General features: G+C 42.2%; 1 protein-coding gene across 3 annotated transcripts in view; it reads right to left on the bottom strand.

Annotated features, from left to right (window-relative positions):
- LOC149310647 (BRO1 domain-containing protein BROX) overlaps positions 1–23,158 on the bottom strand; it is a 31,638-nt gene that overhangs the window by 7,967 nt on the left and 513 nt on the right. For 2 of the 3 annotated variants that reach the window (XM_089529382.1, XM_089529384.1), the window contains exons 2-9: positions 12,452–12,593; positions 12,208–12,314; positions 10,660–10,756; positions 8,220–8,315; positions 6,883–6,955; positions 5,805–5,910; positions 3,267–3,356; positions 124–209 (exon numbers count right to left, since the gene is read on the bottom strand). In XM_089529382.1, coding sequence (XP_089385508.1) covers positions 124–209; positions 3,267–3,356; positions 5,805–5,910; positions 6,883–6,955; positions 8,220–8,315; positions 10,660–10,756; positions 12,208–12,314; positions 12,452–12,552 — 756 coding nt within the window. In that variant the 5' untranslated portion in view covers positions 12,553–12,593. Of the gene's footprint in view, positions 1–123; positions 210–3,266; positions 3,357–5,804; positions 5,911–6,882; positions 6,956–8,219; positions 8,316–10,659; positions 10,757–12,207; positions 12,315–12,451; positions 12,594–22,347; positions 22,461–23,158 lie in introns of those variants that run through there. The other variant, XM_089529383.1, reaches the window with a different exon arrangement.

The raw sequence follows: 23,158 nt of genomic DNA, 5'->3' as shown, positions 1-23,158 counted from the left end.
TGTTTGTAAAAACTGAAATATTTACACATGTTTTCTTGTAAACAAATAAGCCTCCCCTCCAATGCTGATTACCAATTCTTACAAAAATTTGACAGACTGATGAAACTTGAAGAAAGTACTCACATAGGCCATATAGAAACATGACTTCAATTGAAGGTATTTTCGCCATTTCATTGTGTATGCTGGGTCCAGACTGGATAACATTTGATCTAGAAGGAGAAAACAGCATTATATTTGCAAATGTAGTCTATTCACAGTCTTGTACTTCTGTAGCAGCTGTAGAGATGTGAAAGCCCAAGGGGGAAAATGCTGTTTGTCTTACCATTCTTTTCCAATATATCAATTAATCAATCAATTCTTTAGTTTTGACCAGTGATGCTGGCGAAACATCAGGAATAAACCCTTCCAAAACACGACCACCTAGCCCAAAAAACCCACAAAAAACTATGGATTCTGGCCGTGAAAGCTTTTGACTTCACAAATGAATTCCTTACTGCAGTCCAGAAACCCAGTAAAATCAAATTTAAAATTAAAAGCACAAGGAACAATTCACTATTTCACAAAAACAGTGCTTATTTCTGGCATTTTCCCCTAGTACATAAGTTAGCTGCTCTCTGACCCTGACTGCCTCTGACCAAAACTTACCAGTCACCAAGATCAAACTGGAAATCTCTTCTCATAAAAATCTGATATATAAAATTGGGTGGATTTCCTTGATAGATTCACCATTAATGATTAATCATGTGTTGTCAAGCTTGCTTGTAGAAACCACAAGACAAAAGAATTCATGGGTTCTACATCCTGATTACTACAGGGACATAATTTTGGAGGTCTTTAAACAGAGGATGGATGGGCATCTGTCAAGGGTGCTTTGATTGTGAATTTCTGCATGGTAGGGGATTGGACTGGATGGCCCTTGTGGTCTCTTCCAACTCTATTATTCTATGATTCTATAATCTTGCAATATAAAATACACCAGCAAATCTACCTTGGAACATTCCGGAGGAAAAAGCATTACATCTGGACTTGGTAAAAAGTTTATGATAATTAGCAATAGTAAAATTCTTTTAGTATTCGGCGGGATGAAAAGGCCCACCCTAATGAACAGTATATTCAATACACTCAGTGAGCAGAATGAGTCTGAAAGGGCCTGAAGGTCACAAAAAGCAATATCCTACAGTCTTTGTTTTACTGATTCATGAGCAATGTCACAGGTAAAGGTCATAACCCAGGAAAAATAATGAAAGACCAGTTGAAGCAGCTTTTGGGGCAACAAACATTGACTAATGATTTATATATTCATCCTGAGATTGACAGAAAAGTAAACCTGTGTTCAATTTAAAAATGTTACTCTTCAGCCAAAAATGTAAAGTTGCCACCCAAGGCCTTTTCAGTAGACAAGTCTTGTCATTCCCCTATTTTTAATAGTAAAACTATATTAGGCCGTCCATTTGGGGTGGCCTGCAGCCACCCCTTTGCGCCACGTATTGGGGCCAGGGCAGCCCTGCGGCAGCCCAGAGGCCCCAATCCGGCGCTTTTCGGGACCAGAGAGAAGCGGCAAAATGCCACTTCTCCCTGATCCCAAAAAGGGGTTGTCCTTGGGGCTTCATGCCCCAGGACACCTCGGGGAGCCGCTGCCAGGAGAGAAAGGGGCCGCTCGGCCCCTTTCCCCCACCTTCGTTCCGGCAGCCGTTTGGTGGCTGCAGGAACGAGGCGCTCCCCAAGAAGGTGCTCCATTTCGGAGCTCCTTCCGGTGTCACTGAAAGTGCGCTCAAAGCGCCCTGCAACACCGTGGGGACATCACGCCTGCACCGTGCTGTTTGGCTGTGGCGCAGCGGTGATGTCATAATGGCGGCACCCGTGTATACAGGGCGCTGCCATTATCTCGCCGCCGCAACGTGATAGGGTTGCGGGGCATGTAGTGGCGTCGCCCTCGGGCAACCCTAGTATGTATCCAGGCCAGCGTAAAGTGCCGGTCCGCAAAGCACCTTAGGTTATTTTACAATTTTTTTCCAATGGAAAAAAATGAGAAAAAATGGTCATGAGGATGAGGAACAAATTATGGTGTTCTCATATTTACTCCCCCAAAATCGTTCCTAAAAACTAAGAAGATAGCTTTATGTAAGACTATGTACAATATCAATTCACTATGATGCCTGGTATTGTCTTCCCTTTTTCAGTTCATTTTATGGAAAATAGTGTGTTCTGTTTGCTTGACATTATAGAGAACTAGTGGAGATAAAACATTTTTCTCAGTTTTATTACTTTTATTACTGTTGCTGTTTTGTTTTATTTGAGGGGGGGGCAGTTTTTGCCAAACAGGCAATACCAAAGAGGTTCCTTCTAGTTTAGGTATTCCTTAGAATTCAGGTCTCTGTGTATCAAAATGTATAATTTTACAAAAGTTAAGTTCAAATTCAAAAAAACAGCAGAACCATAACTGACACCGGGAATTATCACTGACACAGGCTAGGTTGAAGAAGAAGAGCCCTCCCTCCAGTCCATCTGCCGTGGTCCAGGCCTCAGAGGGAGAGAAGAATGCTGGACCTGATCCCCTCCCCCCCCCCCCCCCACCATTCCCTTCTCCTTTTGTGTCATGTCTTTTAGATTGTAAGCCTGAGAGCAGGGAACTGTCTATTATCCCCTCTGTTGTAAACCGCTCGGATTCCCAGTGATTGGGCAGCATATAAATAAATCCTATTATTATTATTAATTTGTATTTAAATTCTGTTGAAACTATACTTTTAATATATCCAACACGATAATTTTATGCCAGAGTTATATATAACAAATTTTATATTCTTAAAGGAATATTGCATTTTTCTATTTTTGGAAAATTTCATTTTTTTTCTGGGGGAAAAAACCAAGTTCAACATGTCCTTGCATGGCTCCAAAAATTCTGAAAATTTTACATCTCTAAGCAGCTGCCAAATAATAAATTTGGTATGAAAACCCTGGTTGCTTAAATTATCCACCTTTAATACACAGTGTTGTCCTAATACACTTCTGTCCATAAGAGAGAAATGTAAAACATATTGGTTTTAAGTTTTGCTCTAAAACATAAAAAAAGAAAGGGAAACATAATCAAAGAAGCTTAATTTGATGAACTCAATGACAAACCCAAAGCAAAATGCTTCTCAGCTAATCTAGAGTGCCATGGATTCCTGTGACTTCCCATGCAGTTCTTTGGTGTACATTACATGGTTAGGACTAGGAGTTTATATAAGAAATCATCAAGTATTCTTAAAACAATACTTTTAACATACCTGATCTCTGATAGAAATTGGCTGTTTCATAGGCCAGAGCAGCTATTAGACCAGGATTATGTTTCAGCTCAATAGCTCGGGCAATAGTCACTAAAATTATAAAAGGATGTGTCTATGAAAATGTATTTTATAAATTACATCAATTCTGATTACAGATTTAATTGTTTCAGTATTACAAATTAGCCATAAATGTTCAAAACAAAATATTTCCCCTCAAGATTCAAAATGACCTGAATAGACTAGAAAGCTGGGCCAAAGCTAACAAAATGAAATTCAACACAGAGAAATGTAAGGTATTGCACTTAGGGAGGAAAAATAAAATACACAGATATAGGATGGGTGACACCTGGCTGAATGAAACTACGTGTGAGAGGGATCTAGGAGTCCAAGTAGACCACAAGTTGAACATGAGTGAACAGTGTGATGCGGCAGCTAAAAAGGCCAATGCAATTTTAGGCTGCATCAATAGAAGTATAGTGTCTAGATCAAGAGAAGTAATAGTGCCACTGTATTCTGCTTTGGTCAGGCCCCACCTAGAATATTGTGTCCAGTTCTGGGCACCACAATTCAGAAAGGACATTGAGAAACTGGAGCGTGTCCAAAGGAGGGCGACAAAAATGGTGAAGGGGCTGGAAACCATGCCCTATGAGGAACAACTTAGGGAGCTGGGGATGTTTAGCCTGGAGAAAAGAAGGTTAAGAGGTGATATGATAGCCCTGTTTAAATGTTTGAAAGGATGTCATATTGAAGAGGGAGCAAGCTTGTTTTCTGCTGCTCCAGAGAACAGGACCCGGAACAATGGATGCAAGCTACAGGAAAAGAGATTCCACCTGAACATTAGGAGGAACTTCCTGACAGTAAGGGCTGTTCGACAGTGGAATGCACTCCCTCGGAGGGTGATAGTCCCCTTCCTTGGAGATCTTTAAACAGAGGCTGGATGGCCAGCTGTCAGGGATGCTTTGATTTGGATTTCCTGCATGGCAGGGGGTTGGACTGGATGGCCCTGGTGGTCTCTTCCAACTCTACGATTCTATGATTCTATGATTTATTTCAAACAGATGAATATAGCAACAATGAATTAAAATATGCCTCAATTAACATAATAAAGGCCCCATACAGACAGGCCAAAATAAAGCTGCTTCGGGTCACTTTGGAGGTATGCTGTTTAAATTATGCATGCAACCTAAGAGTCAGGAAGCTGCACCAAAGCTGCACTCCAGTTCTTAGGACTGGGTCGTGGCTTTGGTGCGGCTTCCAGACTCTTAGTACGCAGCATCATTTAAACAGCATACCTCCAAAGTGACCCTAAAGCAGCTTTATTTTGGCCTTTCTGTATGGGGCCAAAGTAAAGAAAAATTTCCATTTAAATTTGAAACTCAAAATACCCCTGTGCAAAACAAGAAAGAAAGAAAGAAAGAAAGAAAGAAAGAAAGACTCTTCTCGGTCTAACACAGCTGGATAGTGTGATAACATTGTCCCCTGCTGCTTCTAGAGGCATGGGGGGGGGGGGGGGAGATTTGAGTTAAAATTTGCCAAAACTGGGTGGTTGGGGAACTGTAGCCCAATGAAGTCCAGTGAATGGTGTCTGGCACCCTCATACCTTTGGTGGTTACTCACCTGTCATCTACCGTAATACAGTAATTCTTATTTTTTTTCAGATCTGCTCAGGGGCAGAACAGACCGCAGCTCGCAAAAAGCCAGCTTTTCCTGCCCTGCTGTGGGTTTACGGCACTCTGTCTAAATGCCACACCGCTAGAGCACCCGAAAGCCGGCTGCTGTGCTTTTCATGCTGGTCTGTCCCAGCCCTAAGAAGGGCTCTGGCTCACTGTTTACAGCAAGGGTGGGAAAAGTGCAGCCCAAGCTACATGAAGGTGATAACACTATATTTGAGGTCCCCAGGTCTTCCTATGTCAGATCCCCCCTCCCGATTTTTAAAAATCTAAAAATGCATATCTGGAATAAACTGGAGAACTTATTTTCTGTAAATATACCCCCAACAAAACTTTCAGTTTAATTTATGGTTAAATAAAGGCCTCTCTTGGGGCCAACACAGGCCAAAAGTGTGGCAAAAGGGGGACCTTCTTTAAAGTTGTATTTTCAGAAAAATAGTAAAAAAAATAAATAGATCTCAGGTTGAGAGCACATGGGAAGTGTATCTTTCTGAAATCCTACTGGAAGTCAATGCAGTCCCCCAATCTCAGCAACTGCTCATTCCTGTTTGTAGTTAAAAAGTCACATACCAAATGATAGGAAAAAGCTCTGTCTAAAATGCTAGAGGAACACAGCCAGTTACAGCAGGCAATTCTAAGTGAGGCATACAAGTACTGATACAGTATTAGACCACTTCCTATGCTCCCAAAATCACTGATGCTAGTAGACTTTTGTTGTTGTTGAAATTAACCCCATAATTTATGGTGCATTTGCTTGGGCTTTCCATCCACAAATTTTCCCACAGAAAAACAGATAAAGAAATCCACAGATAAAGACTTATTATCATGAATCATATCATGATTTAGCATCATAGAAATTGCTTAATACCTTCTTGAGCTTCAGCTTGGCACTGAATAATGTAGCAATCTATTAGTCGAGCTTCTAAATCTCTTCCCTTTTCAATGGGAGTGATCAGTTTAGGGATGTGGCTTTCCTAAAGAAAAAATATAATCTTAATTTGACTGTCTCATACACAAAGCATGCAAATGTGCATGTACACCCACCCACCTATGTGAAATATCCAGAGACTTATATGATCACACTATAAAGCTATTCTCTCTTTACATATGCAAAAGCATTTCTTATTATGATGTGAGTGCTATCGGTACATTAGATTATAAGCATCAACATGTATAGCAGCCATTAATTTTTGATCCAGTCTCAACATTAAGGAAAGGCATGAGATACAGTCCTCCAGAGCTGCACTGCTTACTTTAATATAGGTGGGATACATACCGGCAAAATGTAGTGTGGCAACGGCGGCAGTACGTACTAATCCTAGTACGTACTGGCGGTGGCAAAATGGCTTAGCATCTGCAAGTCCCAGTGTCATAAGGATGTCATGAGTGCGCCATTGGTGCACTGCAATGTCTTTATGGCGCCGCAAGAAGGACCCACTTTTTGTGGGTCCTTTTTGCTGCGTGAAGGTACCGCGCGGTTTGTCCGCTGCGGCTCCCTTGTGCAGCAAAGCAAGACACTGGCAGACTGCCCTTTTGGGCGGTCTCTACCCTGCCATAGTATCTGTTAAAAGTGTCTACCACATAAGAACATGTAACATATAAGGAAGACAGGTTAGCTAATTTCCCCAGCATGCAAAGGTTTTTTATACTGTAACCCATTCAAGCAAGCAATTCCCCGATTTACACTGTACCTTTACAGGTACAACCCCATGATGGATATTCTACAAGTCCCCAAAACTTTAGAGACTGATGTACTAGCATTAATGTACTATTCCAAATGAGTTACTTTGTTAAAGGAGGGTGGGAGGAATAACCATCTATGCCTAATACATCAAAATAATGACAGTTGTGCAAAACCAATTAAAAGGAAGAGCAAAAATAAAGTCTTTTCACAGGGTCCATATAATTAAGCTTCCTTTTTTAAAAAAACAACAACAGTTTTATACCTTTAAGTGTTTGAAAATTCCAGCTGCTATTTTCATACTCCGATGGACATCTTTTGCTTCATCTTCAGTTATGCTAAAGGATTACCAATTTATTATTATTACAACTCCTCAAGCACATCAAATATCAAACAATCTGCTAACCCTTCCTCTAAGTAAAGTTGTTAAACTTGTCAATAGACAAGATTTGTTTTTGTTTTTTAGTATTCATAATTGCAGGACTCATCACTGGATAAATGGATTTTTAAATGCTTAGTATAATCTACGGAATCAGAAGAAACTAGGAAACATAGGCCAAGATCCTGCATCAAGCAGATGGAGTGTAACATTCTTCCTGTGCAGTTCTGTGTCCTTGCCTGCCCTAACAGTGGTCAAGCACCAAGAGTGCTGTTTCTGAATGATGAGGACGAGTCAGGAACACAGAAGAATGATCTTAGCCTGTGGGAGGAAAATTAGGGTGCATTCACAGATGAAGTGCATTTTTCCTTATCCTCACAGGCCAGACCAGCTGCATCTTCAACATTGGAACTAATCCTCCCTCCCCACTGCTAAGCAACAGTAGCAGATCCTCCTGAGGTTTGACAGCTGCCAATTGGGGATGGTGGTGAAGGTTTTGAATAGGGTGCAAAGTACTAGAGAATAACTCCTTGCACTATTCAAAAGGAAACATGACTGAGGATGTTAATAATGTGACACCACTCAAAGGAAAAAAGGAAAAGGTCTTATACTCGGTCAGGCTATTTGCCTAGGCAGCTCAGTATTGTCTAACAGTAAGTGGTCCCATGAAAAAGTCTTTTCCATCAGCAAGTAAGTATGCCGAGGATTATGTTCTACACCATTTGGTTTCATAACTTGAAATGTTTTTGCTCTTTGGTAAGGCTTTGGTAACTAAGGCCTAAATCAAATTATTTGTCCCAACTAGATCAGACTCATTAAATTAATAGAAACTTGATTTGGGGTATATCTACCATATAGAAATAATGCACTTTGACACCACTTTAATTGCCATGGCTCCATCCCATAGAAACCTGGGATTTATAGTTTTGTGAGGCATCAGCACATTTTGGCAGAGAAATGGCGCACTCGTGACGTACGCAAAGTGCCACAAAACGAACCCTGAAGAACTGGGTTGTTTTTACTGAGGAGGGACGCCGCACAGTTTGGCGGCTGTGACGTCCTTCCGCAGTTAAAACGAGAGACTGCAGCCCACCATTTTGGGACGGTCTGTACTGCCCCATAGTCATAAACATATGAAGGACCAAAAATTCTCCGCTCTTGGTTTAGGCATACCTAACTGAACATAGGATCAATAAAAGAAATTATTAAGTGAAAGTACTTACTCTTCCTTCCCTGCCAACCTTGATGCATATTTAGTGTACCATAAAGCCACATTAAAACCCATGGAAATTAGTTCAAATACAGCATCTTGCTGGGCACTAAATCAAAAAGAAAGGAAACATGGCTTATTGCATTATTTATAAGACTTTCAGTTTTAAAATGCAACCTTGTGTACATTTTGAAGACAATCCCAATACTACACATTTACTCAGATGCAAGTATCATTGTATTCAAGGGGTGTACCACTAGGAACTGTTAAGCCTAAATCCAATAGACAGTCTCAACTAGAACAGATCCATGAAATTTTATAAATCAATGTACATGTAAATTTCACTAATTTAATGGATCTACTTCAGCTGGAATTAATAACTGAATTTAGGATTGTAGGGATGGAAATGATGTGGCCCTCCAGGTGTTGCTGAACTGCAACTCCCAACAGTCCTAGCCAACACAGCCAATGGCAAAGGATGCTTGAGGTTGCATTTTAACAACATCTGGAGACCCATGTGATTCCCACCTCATCTTAAAACAAAAAATGTTTGTTTCCTTCCTATTCTGCATTTGGCTATTTCAAATAACATGAGCTAATCTCAAAGCATTCAAATGTATGCTGCTCAAATAGATTTTTAATAGCTGAAAATACAATTGTTTTGTGAGAAACAATTTATGCTTTGTTTAAGTCTGAATTACAAATGGTTGAAGCATAACTGCTGTACAAATCCCAAGTTCCTAATCACCCTCCTCCCCATCAAACTGAAACACAGACATTCCAGTCAGTTAAGTTACAACAGAATAATTAAGTTTTCCATTCAGTGCAAATGAGAAAGCAAATGCCAGAATAGTTTCACAGAAATGGAAATTATGCAGAAATATTCACTCTCACTACAAAGTAAATTTCATGTTACCAGAATATTTGTCTGTGCAGGCTTATATGGTGGCACAGAGCCTTACAAAATATAAGATCATATAAAGATAACATCAGTCAGATTACATGTACGTTTCTCCACATACTATGAACATGCCAAACTGCTCCATTTTTGTCTGATTATTGTCTAATTATTCATATTTGGGGCTGTATGAACTATTTGATTCAGAAAAGGAAGAGCAACCAAAGCAATCAAACTTGACCATGTCTGCAAACCAAGGAGTAAAACAGACTGCACCTTTGTGGCGGCTTGGGGGCGGCATCAGAGCATGGCATTTAGACAGTGCACGATCTGACACCGCCAGTATCATACTGTCTACCCAACCACATGGCAGGCAGCTTTGCAGTGCTCCGGTGGCATGGCGTTTATACACTGCACGCTGCAAGAGCGCCACAAAGCTGCAGCAGTGGCAGAAAAGCTGGCTTTTTGCCAGCTCAAAAAGGAGCGGCATTTTGCCACCTCTTTTTGGGCTAGCAAAAAGCAGGATTGGAGTTGCGGCATGCTTGAAGCTGCCCCTTCACAGCAGTCTGTTTCAGCTCAACATAAAAAGGAAAGATATCAAATGAGCTCGGACGAAGTTTACACAAGATCAAGCATCCATTTCCGGAGCATAGACAGTCTGATGCTTCTGAGTTTTGCCCTGTCTGAAGTCAAAACCCTGTCCCCTTGCCCCCAACAGCTAACTCTGAATCTAAAAGTGACAGCTTGACTACATGGCTAACAATCATGGATAGATATATACAAAAATATGCATTATTTAATTTTATATAATGTCATATGTCTTTAAATTTCACAGTTTGGATTAATTAAAAATACAGGTGGGATAAGGAAGAAGGAAGATCTGGTATTAGTAGAAAGTAACAGTAATAATATCATGAAAAAAGCTTTCCAAAGTACTCTTTGGTTTAGAAGCCATTTCAGATTGTATGGTAAACTTGGGAACTAGAGTGCAAAAGGATCTTGTAGCATCTTTGAGTTTCAAAGGTACTACAAGTTCCCTTTGCATACTGATTTTCCAGACTAACACAGCTATGTCTTTGAATGAGAACCAGAAATGTGCTAAATTTCAAGTCAATAAATATTTGTGTAGGCGGCACTTACATGGTGGCACAGAGGTTTACACAATACGAAATCATATAAAGCTAACAACAGTCAGATTACATGCATATTTCCAGGCACTGCCAATATGCCTAACTGCTGTATTTTTGTCTAATTATTCACATCTGGGGCTACATGGTAGGTGCTTGTGTACGATCCAAGCACATCATTCTATTTTTTCCACTACAAAGTGCTGTGTAAACCACGCTCAGCTCAGCTGCATGCACAGGATTTCAACCACAAAGCATTTACTTTGTGGTGAGCAATGCTGAAGTAGATATTTTTGTCATAAACAAACGAGAACTTAAAAAAGAGTATTCTAACAACATCATGATTGTTTGTTAATCTGTTAAATTACTCGCTATTCAAATTACTTACTGTCCAAAAAGATAGGCACTGAAATACAAACTACAGTTACCTTGGTACATGTCCATGCAAAGTGTCTGTCCACTTAAAATTCTGAATATATCTCAGCTTGCTGTCCTGCGAAGAGTCATCCAGTGAAACTATAAAGCCTAATACACAGATAAATATATAAATGCAAATGATACTACAGCAATTTTGTTGTTGTTTTGTGTCTTCAAGTAGTTTCCTACATACCTCTTCAAAAAGGCCATTTCAAAATTATTATTTTGATCTCCAAAATTTATTCCTGTCTCTATATTCAAATTCCTCAGCCTTACATATGCAATACATTTTTCTCTCCCACAAAAAGTACTGTTACCTAATTTCACACACTATTAAAAATGCTTATATCCTCCTTCTACTCAAAAATAGTCTCTGAGTTTAACACACTAGGATGATCTGGGATTAGCTTTATATCCTAAATGCACAGATATAGGATGGGGGACACCTGGCTGAATGAAACTACGTGTGAGAGGGATCTGGGAGTCCAACTGGACCACAAGTTGAACATGAGTCAACAGTGTGATGCGGTAGCTAAAAGGGCCAATGCAGTTTTAGGCTGCATCAATAAAAGTATAGTGTCTAGATCAAGAGAAGTAATAGTGCCACTCTATTCTGCTTTGGTCAGGCCCCACCTGGAATATTGTGTCCAGTTCTGGGCACCACAATTCAAAAAGGACATTGAGAAACTGGAGCGTGTCCAAAGGAAGACGACTAAAATGGTGAAGGGTCTGGAAACCATGCCTTATGAGGAACAACTTAGGGAGCTGGGGATGTTTAGCCTGGAGAAGAGAAGTTTAAGAGTTGATATAATAGCCCTGTTTAAATATTTGAAGGGGTGTCACACTGAGGAGGGAACAATCTTGTTTTCTGCTGCTCCAGAGAACAGGACCAGGAACAATGGATCCAAGCTGCAGGAAAAGAGATTCCACCTGAACATTAGGAGGAACTTCCTGACAGTAAGGGCTGTTCGACAGTGGAACAAACTCCCTCAGAGTGTAGTGGAGTCTCCTTCTTTGGAGGTCTTTAAGCAGAGGCTGGATGGCCATCTGTCGGGGATGCTTTGATTTGAATTTCCTGCATGGCAGGGGGTTGGACTGGATGGCCCTTGTGGTCTCTTCCAACTCTACGATTCTATGATTCTATTATTATACCTGAAGCAATCAAATAATCAAGTAATATTTTCTCTCCTGTGCAATGCAAGAGAAAGTATGCAGGCTTGGCCAACAACATATTCATTCTGGTGTAACCATACAGACTAGATGGAATATTTCAAAGCATGTACTTGAGCCAAAAGGACATTACAAAGTGCTCATCCCTGTCCAGTTACTGCTAGTTACATTCCACTGCATCTGGCCCTAGATCCTCCCAGAAATAAGGAGTCTTCCCATTGTTGCCCCCTACCACCTTCATCATGGATTTGGTGGTCTGCCCTCCATGTACTTGTGATGCATTCAGTTCACACGTTTCCCACTGCTGTTTAGATGCTTCTGTGATCCATTTATTTTTTTAACAGATTAACAATACCAAAACAAGCATGATACCTATACAAACTGCTTACCTTTCAGGAGTGAAAAATAAGAATCAGTTGCGTTTTTCATCATATCTGGATTACAACTCAAATCTGTAAAAAGTTCCAGGAGTCGTGTTCGAGAGGACCTTAGATCACTGTATAAGAAAACAAAAGAAGCCTCTGAAAAACACTATTCAAAAACAAACTCTTCTGATTCAACAGCATTGTTATTTTTTATAAATAGCAATGTATATAATCATTGGAAAGTCCGCCTTTTTTTACAATCACTTACTTGCAAATCTTTGTAGCAGCTGGAGTCGTGGCTACACCATAGTAATTGAATGTAACAGGAGCTGTAGCCTTTAAAGGATTTCGATGAAACCAGTGAGTCATTTCTCTTGAAAACTTCCTGCAGGATAAGAACTACAGCAAGCCTAAGACAGAAAATAAGAAGTTATATTCATAAATATGAACCTCCTTTAAAGGAACCTCCGGAACCTCTTTTCCGGGCACAGTACAAGGTGTTGGTTATCACCTTTAAAGCCCAAATGGCTTGGGCCCAACCTACCTAAGGGATTGCCTGCTTCCATATAATCCACCCCGTAAACTCAGGTCCTCTGGGAGGAATTTATTACAGCCCTTAAAGACCAGGTTGATGGCGACCTCCCAGAAGACATTCTCTGCAGCCGCTCCCAACTTATGGAATGGCCTGCCGGACGAGATCCGTCAAATTACCAAACTAGAGAGCTTTAAAAAGGCCATTAAGATGGATCTCTTCCGGCAAGCCTTCCCGGAATAAAATGCTCGGCCACAAATATTTCCCATCCAGTGAACTCTGCCCATGATGATTTTTATTTAGCTTAGTTGATTTTAATATGTAGTTTTTAATCTGACATTGTTTAATCTTGTTTTAAGGGGGGCATTATGTATATATGGATGTATTTTAACCTGTTGTACGCCACTTTGATTGCCTGGCAAAAAGTGGGATAGAAATAAAAATTTTATTATTTTATTTTATTTATTATTAAAAACATTAAGCATCTCATTCCTTAAAAAAATGTTTCACATTATATTAAGCAATCTTAAATACATTTATGAGGAAGTAACCCAGTTGTGTTTACTACATACCATGATATTTAACAGGATTGTGTGTGTATTGTCCTCTCCATTGACGCCCCCTTGTCGTGGGGGAGAGGCTTGCGTACCCTAATGAAATTGTGAGCTATGCTGCTGGTGGTATAATAGTAGGGCCTCCCATGCCAGACAGGTCACAACTGAAGGGTCTGACCAAGAGTGCCAAAAGGCAGGATGGGCTCTCTAGCCTTATGGCAACCATCCTAGGAGAAGGAAAACTCTAATCCCAAACCCGGGCAGATAGTGCTCGTCTAACCCTGTAAGGTCAACCATCTAAGAGAAGGAAACTCTTATCAAACCTATGACCCGAGGACCTCACTGCCACCGTCCATGCTTGTCAAGGCCTCAGCAGACGAACCTCTAGTGTCTAGTTTAAAGGGTGAGGCCAGTTCTGTGTACACTGCGCTCCACCAGAAAAATCCATTGCACAGGCTCGAAGGATACATCCAACTTCCGAAAAAGCCCTGTAGCGATAGGCAAGGGACGAAATGGCAGGTGTAAAGATGCACTGGAAGCCACAGACCCAACCCTGCATGCAGGCGGTTCAGGACTTTGGTCGCTTGAGACTGACCCGGGGGATGACAGTCTAGTTTGGCAGCATCCTGAATGACCAAGCAGCCTTGTTTAAGGAGAGCACTGCTTGCTCCATGTGGAGAGGAGCCAAGAAAAGGTGGCTTAATGAAAGCTCATCCCCATCTACCTGGTTGGCTAGCCGTGGCCAACGGGCATCTTCTGATGCGGTCAAACAAAGACAAAGAAACAAAGGCACACACCAGCCTCCAAAGGTGCAAACAGACTAATGCTTGCATGCTGGAACATCAGAACCATGCAGATAGTGGACGTCCTGAGCGTCGTTCTGCTCTAATACCCCATGAACTGTCACGACTTAACATCGACATTGCTGCTCTTAGTGAAGTTCGTCTCCATGTGGAAGGCAGCCTTAAAGAACACAGTGCCGGCTACACACTCTACTGGTCTGGCAAACCCAAAACTGAAAAACATCTTTCAGGTGTAGGCTTTATGATCAAAAACTGCATTGCCTCCAAACTCAAAACCTTGCCAACAAGACACTCTGATCGCATTATCTCCTTATGCCTCCCACATATTGTTCTCTTCAGTATATATCTCCCAACTATGCAAGCCGACCCTGTGGAGAAAGACAAATTCTACTCAGATCTATGCCACCTTATACAAAAAGTCCCTGCAGAAGACAAAATCATTATCCTTGGTGACTTCAATGACAGAGTAGGAAAGAACTTCGAAGCCTAGAAAGGTGTTTTAGGCAAGCATGGTGTTGGAAACTGTAATGATAACGGACGCCTCCTGCTAGAGTTTTGTGCAGAACAGCAGCTGACTATTACAAACACCATCTTTCAGCAGAAAGATAGCCTGAAGATAACCTGGATGCATCCCCGAACCAAACACTGGCACCTCACTGACTATATCCTAGTGCGCCAGAGAAATATTCGTGATGTCCGTCATACCCGAGTGATGCCCAGTGCAGAATGTCAAACAGATCATTGCCTCGTAAGATGTAAACTAAATCTTCATTTTAAGATTAAACCTAAGAGGGGTGGCATCCTAAAGAGGAAACTCCAAGTCAACAATCTTCAACAAGCTGCCGTGAGAGACAACTTCCAGGCACATTTGCAAACAAAACTTGAAGACCATCCTGTAGACTCTTCTCCTACAGCGCTCTGGCAACATATCAAAAACAGCATCCTGCAATCTGCAGAAGAATCCTTAAGATTCTCCCTCAAGAAAAAACCAAGACTGATTTGATGAAAACAACCAAGAGATCCAAGAGCTGTTGGCAAAGAAGAGAACTGCTCACCAGGCACACCTAGCCCAGCCATCCTGCCATGTAAGAAAAGCAGCCTTTCGCCTCGTATGTAGTCAACTCCAACAAAAACTCAGAGACATTCAAAACAAGTGGTGGATCAATTCAGCAGAAAAGACACAACGTTGTGCAGATCTGGGTGATTCCAGAGGATTTTATGAGGCTCTTAAAGCAGTGTTTGGACCTACATATCAGATCCAAAGCTCCCTATACAGTACAGATGGTCAAACACTAATCACAGATAAAGCTTCCATTCTGAACCGATGGGCTGAACATTTCCAAAGCCTCTTTAGTGCCAACCGAGTAGTCCAAGACTCAGCTATTCAACATATGACACAACAACCGATGAAGAAGGAAATGGACATAGCTCCCACTTTGGAAGAAACCGTTAAGGCCATACAGCAGATGAAAAATGGCAAGGCTTCCGGGATCGATGGAATTCCACCTGAAGCTTGAAAACGTGGAGGTCATGTACCCCATGCTAAACTCCACGAGCTCCTTGTGAGTTGCTGGGGAAAAGGCGAACTGCCATCAGATCTCTGAGATGCAGTCATCATCACCCTGTACAAGAAAAAAGGAGCAAAATCGGATTGCTCAAACTATTGAGGTATAACACTGCTCTCCATTGCTGGAAAAATCCTTGCAAGGATACTGCTGAACAGATTAGTCCCTGCTATTTCAGAAGAACTTCTCCCTGAAAGCCAATGCGGCTTTATAACTAATAGGAGCACTACAGACATGGTATTTGCTCTTAGACAACTGCAAGAGAAATGTAGAGAGCAGAAGAAAGGACTCTATGTAACATTTGTCGAGCTCACCAAAGCCTTCTACACTGTGAGTAGAAAAGGTCTGTGGCAGATCCTGGAATGACTAGGATGCCCCCCCCCCCCCCGCCCCCAAATTCCTCAAAATGATCATCCTGTTACATGAAAGCCAGCAAGGCCAAGTCAGATATGGCAATGCTCTCTTGGAGCCCTTTCTAATAACTAATGGTGTGAAACAAGGTTGTGTTCTCACTCCAACTCTATTTACAATCTTCTTCAGCATGATGCTCCAAAGGGCTATGGCAGATCTCAAAGAAGAAGACGGCATTTATATATGCTACCATACTGATGGTAGCCTGTTTAACTTAAGCCGCCTGAGGGCCCGCACTAAGACTCTAAACTATCTAGTCCATGAGCTGCTTTTTGCTAACGATGCTGCCCTCATTGCCCATACCGAAGCAGCTCTGCAGTGCCTAACATCTTGTTTTGCAACAGCTGCAGAGCTCTTTGGACTGGAAGTCAGTCTGAAGAAAACGGAAGTTCTCTACCAGCCGGCACCTCAGGAAGAACACTACCATCCCCACATCACTGTAGGAACATCTGTGCTTAAGTCCGTCCAGCAGTTCACCTACCTGGGAAGCATCATCTCCTCAGACGCCAAGATTGATAAAGAGATCGATCACAGACTGGCAAAGGCATATAGTGCATTCGGAAGGCTTCACAAAAGAGTCTGGAGTAACAAACACTTGAGGCGAAGCACAAAAATCAGTGTGTATAGAGCCATTGTACTGTCTATTCTCCTCTATGGGTCTGAAACATGGGTCACCTATCGCCAACACCTACGACTCCTCGAATGCTTTCATCAGCGCTGTTTACACACAATTCTAAATATACACTGGACTATGTCACAAATGTTGCTGCCCTTGAACAAGCAGGGATCAACAGCATTGAGGCCATGATACTGAGGAAGCAGCTGCGCTGGGCAGGCCACATTTCTAGGATGAAGGACCATCACCTCCCAAAAATAGTATCCTGCGGTGAACATGCCACGGGCCAGCGTAAGAGGGGTGCCCCAAAGAAGAGATACAAGGACTCCCTGAAACATGTCCAAGGCTCGGCCAAATTGATCACCAACAATGGTCCGCCCTGGCCTTGCATCAGGAGGCATGGAGACGCACTATCCACGATGCTCCAGCCTTTTTTGAAAGCTCGCGCCGAATGAGTCTCGAAGAGAAACGACAACGCAGAAAGAACCACAACTTGGAAACATCATCCAAGGAGACTTTCTGCTGTGCTTTCTGCAACCGGACTTGTTTATCTTGGATTGGCCTTTTTAGTCATCAACGCGCTTGTAGAAAGTGCGGGATGAGTCCTTCCTGAATCTTCGCTCGTGAAGTAAAGCCAGAGAGTGTGTATTGTGTGCCTTCAAGTTGCTTCCAACTTTTGGCAACCCTACCATGGGGTTTTCTTGGCATGTTTCTTCAGAGGGGGATTGCCCATTCTCATCCTCTCAAGCTTGGCCATGGAAACCCACTGGGTGACCTTGGAAACAATTTGAAGTCACACAACACACAAAACCCTGTTAAATATCATTGAATGAAGTAAACACATAGAGAATTGTACTGAATGAACTGTTACTGTACTGTATACCTATAGTTAGTAGGAGATGGAGTGGCTGTCACTCAACTTGCTTGACACATTAACAAGATGACAAATGCAGCAGATAATCACCCTATATATGTGTGTAAAATTGTTAAGAATTTTGTAAATAACATCCCAACTCCAGTTTTCATTAACTAGGTATTTACAATACTTGATTTGAATGAGGACAATGCCCTTAAGTTCATTTTTTCTAGAGGCAAGAAGTGCATGGCACTCATACATCTACAGCAACGAGATCTGCTATTCAGCATTTCTATCAATAGAGCCATTATTATCTAGCCTTTTACATCTGAGAGATCACTATAGTCCAAGAGAGGATATTGCTTTATTGTCTGAAATATTTGCTCAAACTAGCTAAATTAGATTATTCAGCACTGATATACCATTATTTTTCTTATAAGCTTACTCCTATATTAACAGATTTGTTGAAGTGAGAGGCTAAGGGTTTTTAAACTTCTAGCTCTTTCACAAGCTTAGACCCAGAAAAGGAAAGTCTATAGCAGCTCCTTTATGGAACAGATCAACAATTCACTCAGCAGAAACGAGCTATAATATAAATACTGAGTGTTTCAAGTGTTACTGTAATGGTCATAATTACAGCTATTACAATCATTTTAATAAAAAAAATCCATTTTTTGCAAATATTTCTATACTTAGAAGCAGCTTATAGCCTCACCTAACTAATGTTTAAAAAGTTAAGGAGCTTACATTTATTTTTTTGATATCAATGTATTGACAGACACTGCATACATTATACAATATAAACAATGGGTTGGGAAACTGATCCTCCATCCACCATCCCTGTCTCTTGGCTTCGTTCTCTGGGTGAATGGGACATGAAACCCAGTATCATCTGGAGGACATGCCAGGCACTTATGAAAATTTAAACCATCTAATATTTCTTAGCAGGGTTCTTGAGGGCCCCTCACTACCCCTTTATAAAAAAATACAGAAAACTTTTCAATTTGCAACAGAAATAGCCAAGGGTTGTGACCCTGAGTGTTAGGTGAATTACTGTACACGCACCCAGAAATGTTTTTGAAATGTTTGTTGTACCCCATTCATGAGGTTCAATATTTAAAATATTTTAAATTTAAAAGCATTTTGTCTGATAAAATGACAATCAATTTGCAAAAGAATAGTGACCTTTAAGAGCCACTTTGAGGAGTCATTTTGATGAACTGTATTAATAAAATGGGTATTACACACAAAAGGTGCCAGAATATATCCTAGGGCCTAGGCTAAAGGTAAAGGTAGTCCCTTGACATGAATGCCTAGTCATAACTGACTGTAGGGGGCAGTGCTCATCTCTACTAGTAAGCCAAAGAGCCTGTGTTGTCAGAAGACTATTCAGGTGGTCATGTGGCCAGCACAACTGTACCGCATGCTGTTACCTTCCCACTGAAGTAGTACTTATCTACCGACTTGCATTTGCATGCTTTCGAACTGCTAAGTTGGCAGAAGCTGGGACTAGTGATGGCAGTTCACCCATACTGCAGCACTCGGGCCCCAAACAGCCAACCTTCTGATCTTCTGATTGGCAGAATTGCTTTCTTAACCACTAAGCCAACACCTCCCATCTCCTAGGATGCAGTTCTATTAATCAATGGCAGAAAACAAGATACGCTGTTGTGTATAGGTCAGTGGTTCTCTGCCATAAGCTTGTGAAGCTATGTTTGTTATATCAGCTTTCCACAAGTTGATACAGTCCAGTATCTGGTTGGCCTGCAACTCCCATTATCCCCCACCAATGGCATGTCAATTAATGTTGTAATAAAAAAAAATCTGTGGCGAGCCCCAGGTTGGGGAAAGCCAAGTTAGACTATGGTTAGGACAAATACCATTACCCTTTGGCTTAAGCAAGCAAGCAAGCAAGCAAACAAAAAGTCATGGAAGACTTTTCAGTGTTAAGAAGGGCAGGATGGTGCCTTCTCTAGTTCATGAAAAAAAGAAAATGGTAAAGTAGCACAGAATCACTATTAAGTTTGTGATACAGCCTACTCCCCAAATAAATCTGGGTGCGTGTACAGTACATTCCACTTCTATCTCTCTGAAACTATTTTTTGCTATCCCTACATATGGACTTCATTATTTTTTTCATTCTTGTTAGATAAGACTGCAGCTCTGCAAATATTGTGACTGCAGCTCCCATCATCTATGTGTGACTGCAACATCTTGAAGCCACATCTTTTACTTTAACGTTATTTCTAAAACATTATATAGTTTAAAACACATGAACAGAATCATGAGCATTATTCTCTCTAACCAAGGCAGATGAACCCATGCCAGTGAAATGGGGCCACCCAGAGAAAATAAGTAGTTTCTATATATCAAGGGGATATCAAACACTGATAAAATATCTCCTCCTTTCTCAAAATACAGAATTCCAATAGCCAAATGTGTGTTCTGTCCTCATGTTGCCATAAGAATCACAGCAGCATTCATTCATTCAGCATGAAAGCACAAGTACTTGCCCTTGTGCTACAAATTTAGAGGGCAGGATGCCACTTTTCTGTACAAGTATCGCACCTCCTTCAACAAATCAGTGTGGTCCACTGTTTGGCTCCTGTGTTTACACCAGGCACTTACCCCCTCCAAAACAATGAAGTCAGAGAATCTACAGCTGTGTATCAGTCTCACACACAAACACACACCTGTCCTTCAGACCCCACCAAAGCTATGGTGTGGGCGTGGTGTTAGCCCCAAAACAACTGAGCAGTGCCAATGGTTACTCACTGGCCTCACACAGAACACTATCTTGATCTGGTATTTTCAACAGAGCTGGAGCTTCACAGTTGTTCACTCTTTGCAGATCAATTGACCCTCTGAAGACAATTGTTTTGGATAACTTTCTAATCATAGAATCATAGAATTGTAGAGTTGGAAGAGACCACAAGGACCATCCAATCCAATCCCCTGCCATGCAGGAAATCACAATCAAAGCATCCCCGACAGATGGCCATCCAACCTCTGTTTGAAGACCTCTAAGGAAGGAGACTCCACTACACTTCGAGGGAGTTTGTTCCACTATCTAACAGCCCTTACTGTCAGGATGGAGCTACAGCACTTAAAGTGGTGTCAAACTGCATTATTTCTACAGTGTAGAATCACCCAGGGAGATGAGACTCTCTCCCATACACTGTAACAGGTATAAGGGCTCATGAAGCGTCGCCTGCAGCAGCCACAACCAGAGCACTACAGTTCGCTTTAAAAAGGAATGTATCTATACCTTATCTCAATCTACTCTCTCTGCAATCTTTGCTACTGGACAAAGAATTTCCCACACCAGATTTCCTACCTACCCAAACATGAGCCAAAATCACTGGCCAAGCTTATGTACCAAAAAAAAGGAAAGACAGGAGGGACGTCACTTCAGGCACCTTATGCTTAAAAACAAATATACATGTTAAAAAACTGACAACATGCTCAGGGACGCTACATATCCCCGACAATCATAATTTCCATTGAATTAGTTTCACACACAGTAGGGCCTATCAGGCGCATGCATTTTGTCTCTATATCTAGCCTCAATGAGGCAGGCAGGCCGCCAGACCCGAAACTTCAAACACTGGCCCTTCTTCCACTGCATAAAGGGTATCTAGACAAGATCCTAAAGAATAAAGATATACAACTGCGTACTAAAGTCAGAATCATCCAAGCCACTCTATTTCCATCACCATGTTCAGGTGTGAGAGCTGGGCAGTTTAAAAAGGTTCAAAACACACTGCAGAAATAATCCAGTTTGAGACCACTTTAACTACCTTGGCTCAGCGCTAGGGAATCCTGGGAATTGTAGTTTATTGTAGCACTGACAGAGAAGGTTAAATGTCTCACAAAACTGGTTCCCAGAGCAGTTAAAGCAGTGTCGATCTGGATTATTTCTGCAGTGTGTTTTGTGGCCAAGTGGATAAAAGGAAAACCAACTCTTTTGAGACGTGGTGCTGGAGAAGATTGCTGAGGATCCTGTGGAGGGCCAAAAAGACAAACAAGTGGGTCCTTCAACAGATCAATCCTTCAACAGATCAAGCCTGAAAGCCAAGATGACCAAATTGAGGCTGTTTGGCCACATTATGACAAGGAATGACTTACAGTCCGTCCTTGTCTTACGCGGGGATCCATTGCGGATCCCGCCATGTAAGGCAAATTCCGCCTATGCTTGAGCCCCATTGGAAACAATGGGGCTCGTGCGCGGCGGCGCGGGGCGCAAGCGCCCATTCAATTGAATGGGACGCGCTGCCCCTTCCTCCCCGCGGCTTGAGCGCGTATGCTCAAGGCCGCGTATGGCGCGCCCACGTATGGCGCAGGCGCGCTGTACTAGAAATGAGTGACAATAATAATGCTAGGGAAGGTGGAGGGAAGTAGGAAGAGAGGAAGACCGCAAGCTAGATGGATAGACTCTTATGAAGGAGGTCACGGATATGAACCAATAGGACCTAAGCAGAGCACTGGAGGATAGGGAGTCTTGGAGATGTCTCATACACAGGATGACCATCGACTCAAAGATGGTTAACAACCACCACCACCAAAAAACCCAAATACATAAAGGGCTTCTAGAGCCAGCACTAGACTATGACTCTGGAGAGTAGGGTTCGAATCCTGCTCTGACTTGTAAAGCAACCGTGGGCAAGTCACACTCTCTCAGCCTCAGAGGACAGCAATGGCAAACCCACTCTTAAGAAACCTGCCAAGAAAGCCCCATGATGGTTGCCTTAGGTGGGCAACGGCTTGGAAACACACAAACCAGACCCAGCCCAGTTCCCAGAGAAGGTCGGCTGTGGCTGTGTTTACCTTCTCTCTCTTTCCAAGGCAGCGCTTCCTGTCGGGATTTGGGAAATCCAAACCACGCTCCCACTTCCGGTCAGGGGAGGAGCCTGACGGAAGAAACATTACCGCACTACGTTCCTATAAACACTGCCTGCATTCTGGGATTTGCAGTTTAAGGAGGGGGCATGTAGAACCCTCAGAGAAAGAGCGCGTAGGCCTGGCTGAACTACAAACCCCACAATGCAACGGGAGGCAGCCATAGTGGCGAAAGCGGAAATATGCCGCTATAAAGAATGTAGTGATATCATCAAAAACCAAGAAGCGCTGAGGCGCAGCGGCCGCTCTTTCGCGGATCTCTATGGTGCGCGGCGCCAGAAGCCGGGCGCGAAATGGCCGCCTCGCCCAAAGCGATGGAAGCTTTATACCAGTGCTTCTCAACCCTTGGGCCCCCAGGTGTTTAGGACTTCAATTCCCAGAATTCCCAGTCAGTGTGCTCATTGTCCAGGAATTCTGGGAGTTGTAGTCTCAAAGGTTTAGAACCACTGCTTTATTCCTATGTCGACGTAGCGGGGCTGACACGCTTGTTTTCTAGCCTTCCCAGCTGAGGGAGTTCGTGGAAGTCAGGGTTGGGCAACTGTAAAGGCCCTTCCGATGGTGGTGGTGGTGGTTGTTTCAGACTTATGGCGACCCTGTCATGGGGTTTTCTTGGCAAATTTCCTCAACAGTGGTTTTGCCGTTGCCTTCCTCTGAGGCTGAGAGAGTGTGACTTGCCCAAGGTCACCCAGTGGGTTTCCATAGCTATGGCTATGACAGGTGTAATGGTTTGAGTGTTGGA

The sequence above is a fragment of the Sceloporus occidentalis genome, unplaced genomic scaffold (assembly GCF_023333645.1).
Source record: "Sceloporus occidentalis isolate IW3139 unplaced genomic scaffold, rSceOcc1.0.p SCAF_6, whole genome shotgun sequence".
Taxonomy (NCBI): Eukaryota; Metazoa; Chordata; class Lepidosauria; order Squamata; family Phrynosomatidae; genus Sceloporus; species Sceloporus occidentalis.
This window is presented reverse-complemented; position numbering and strand designations above follow the sequence as displayed.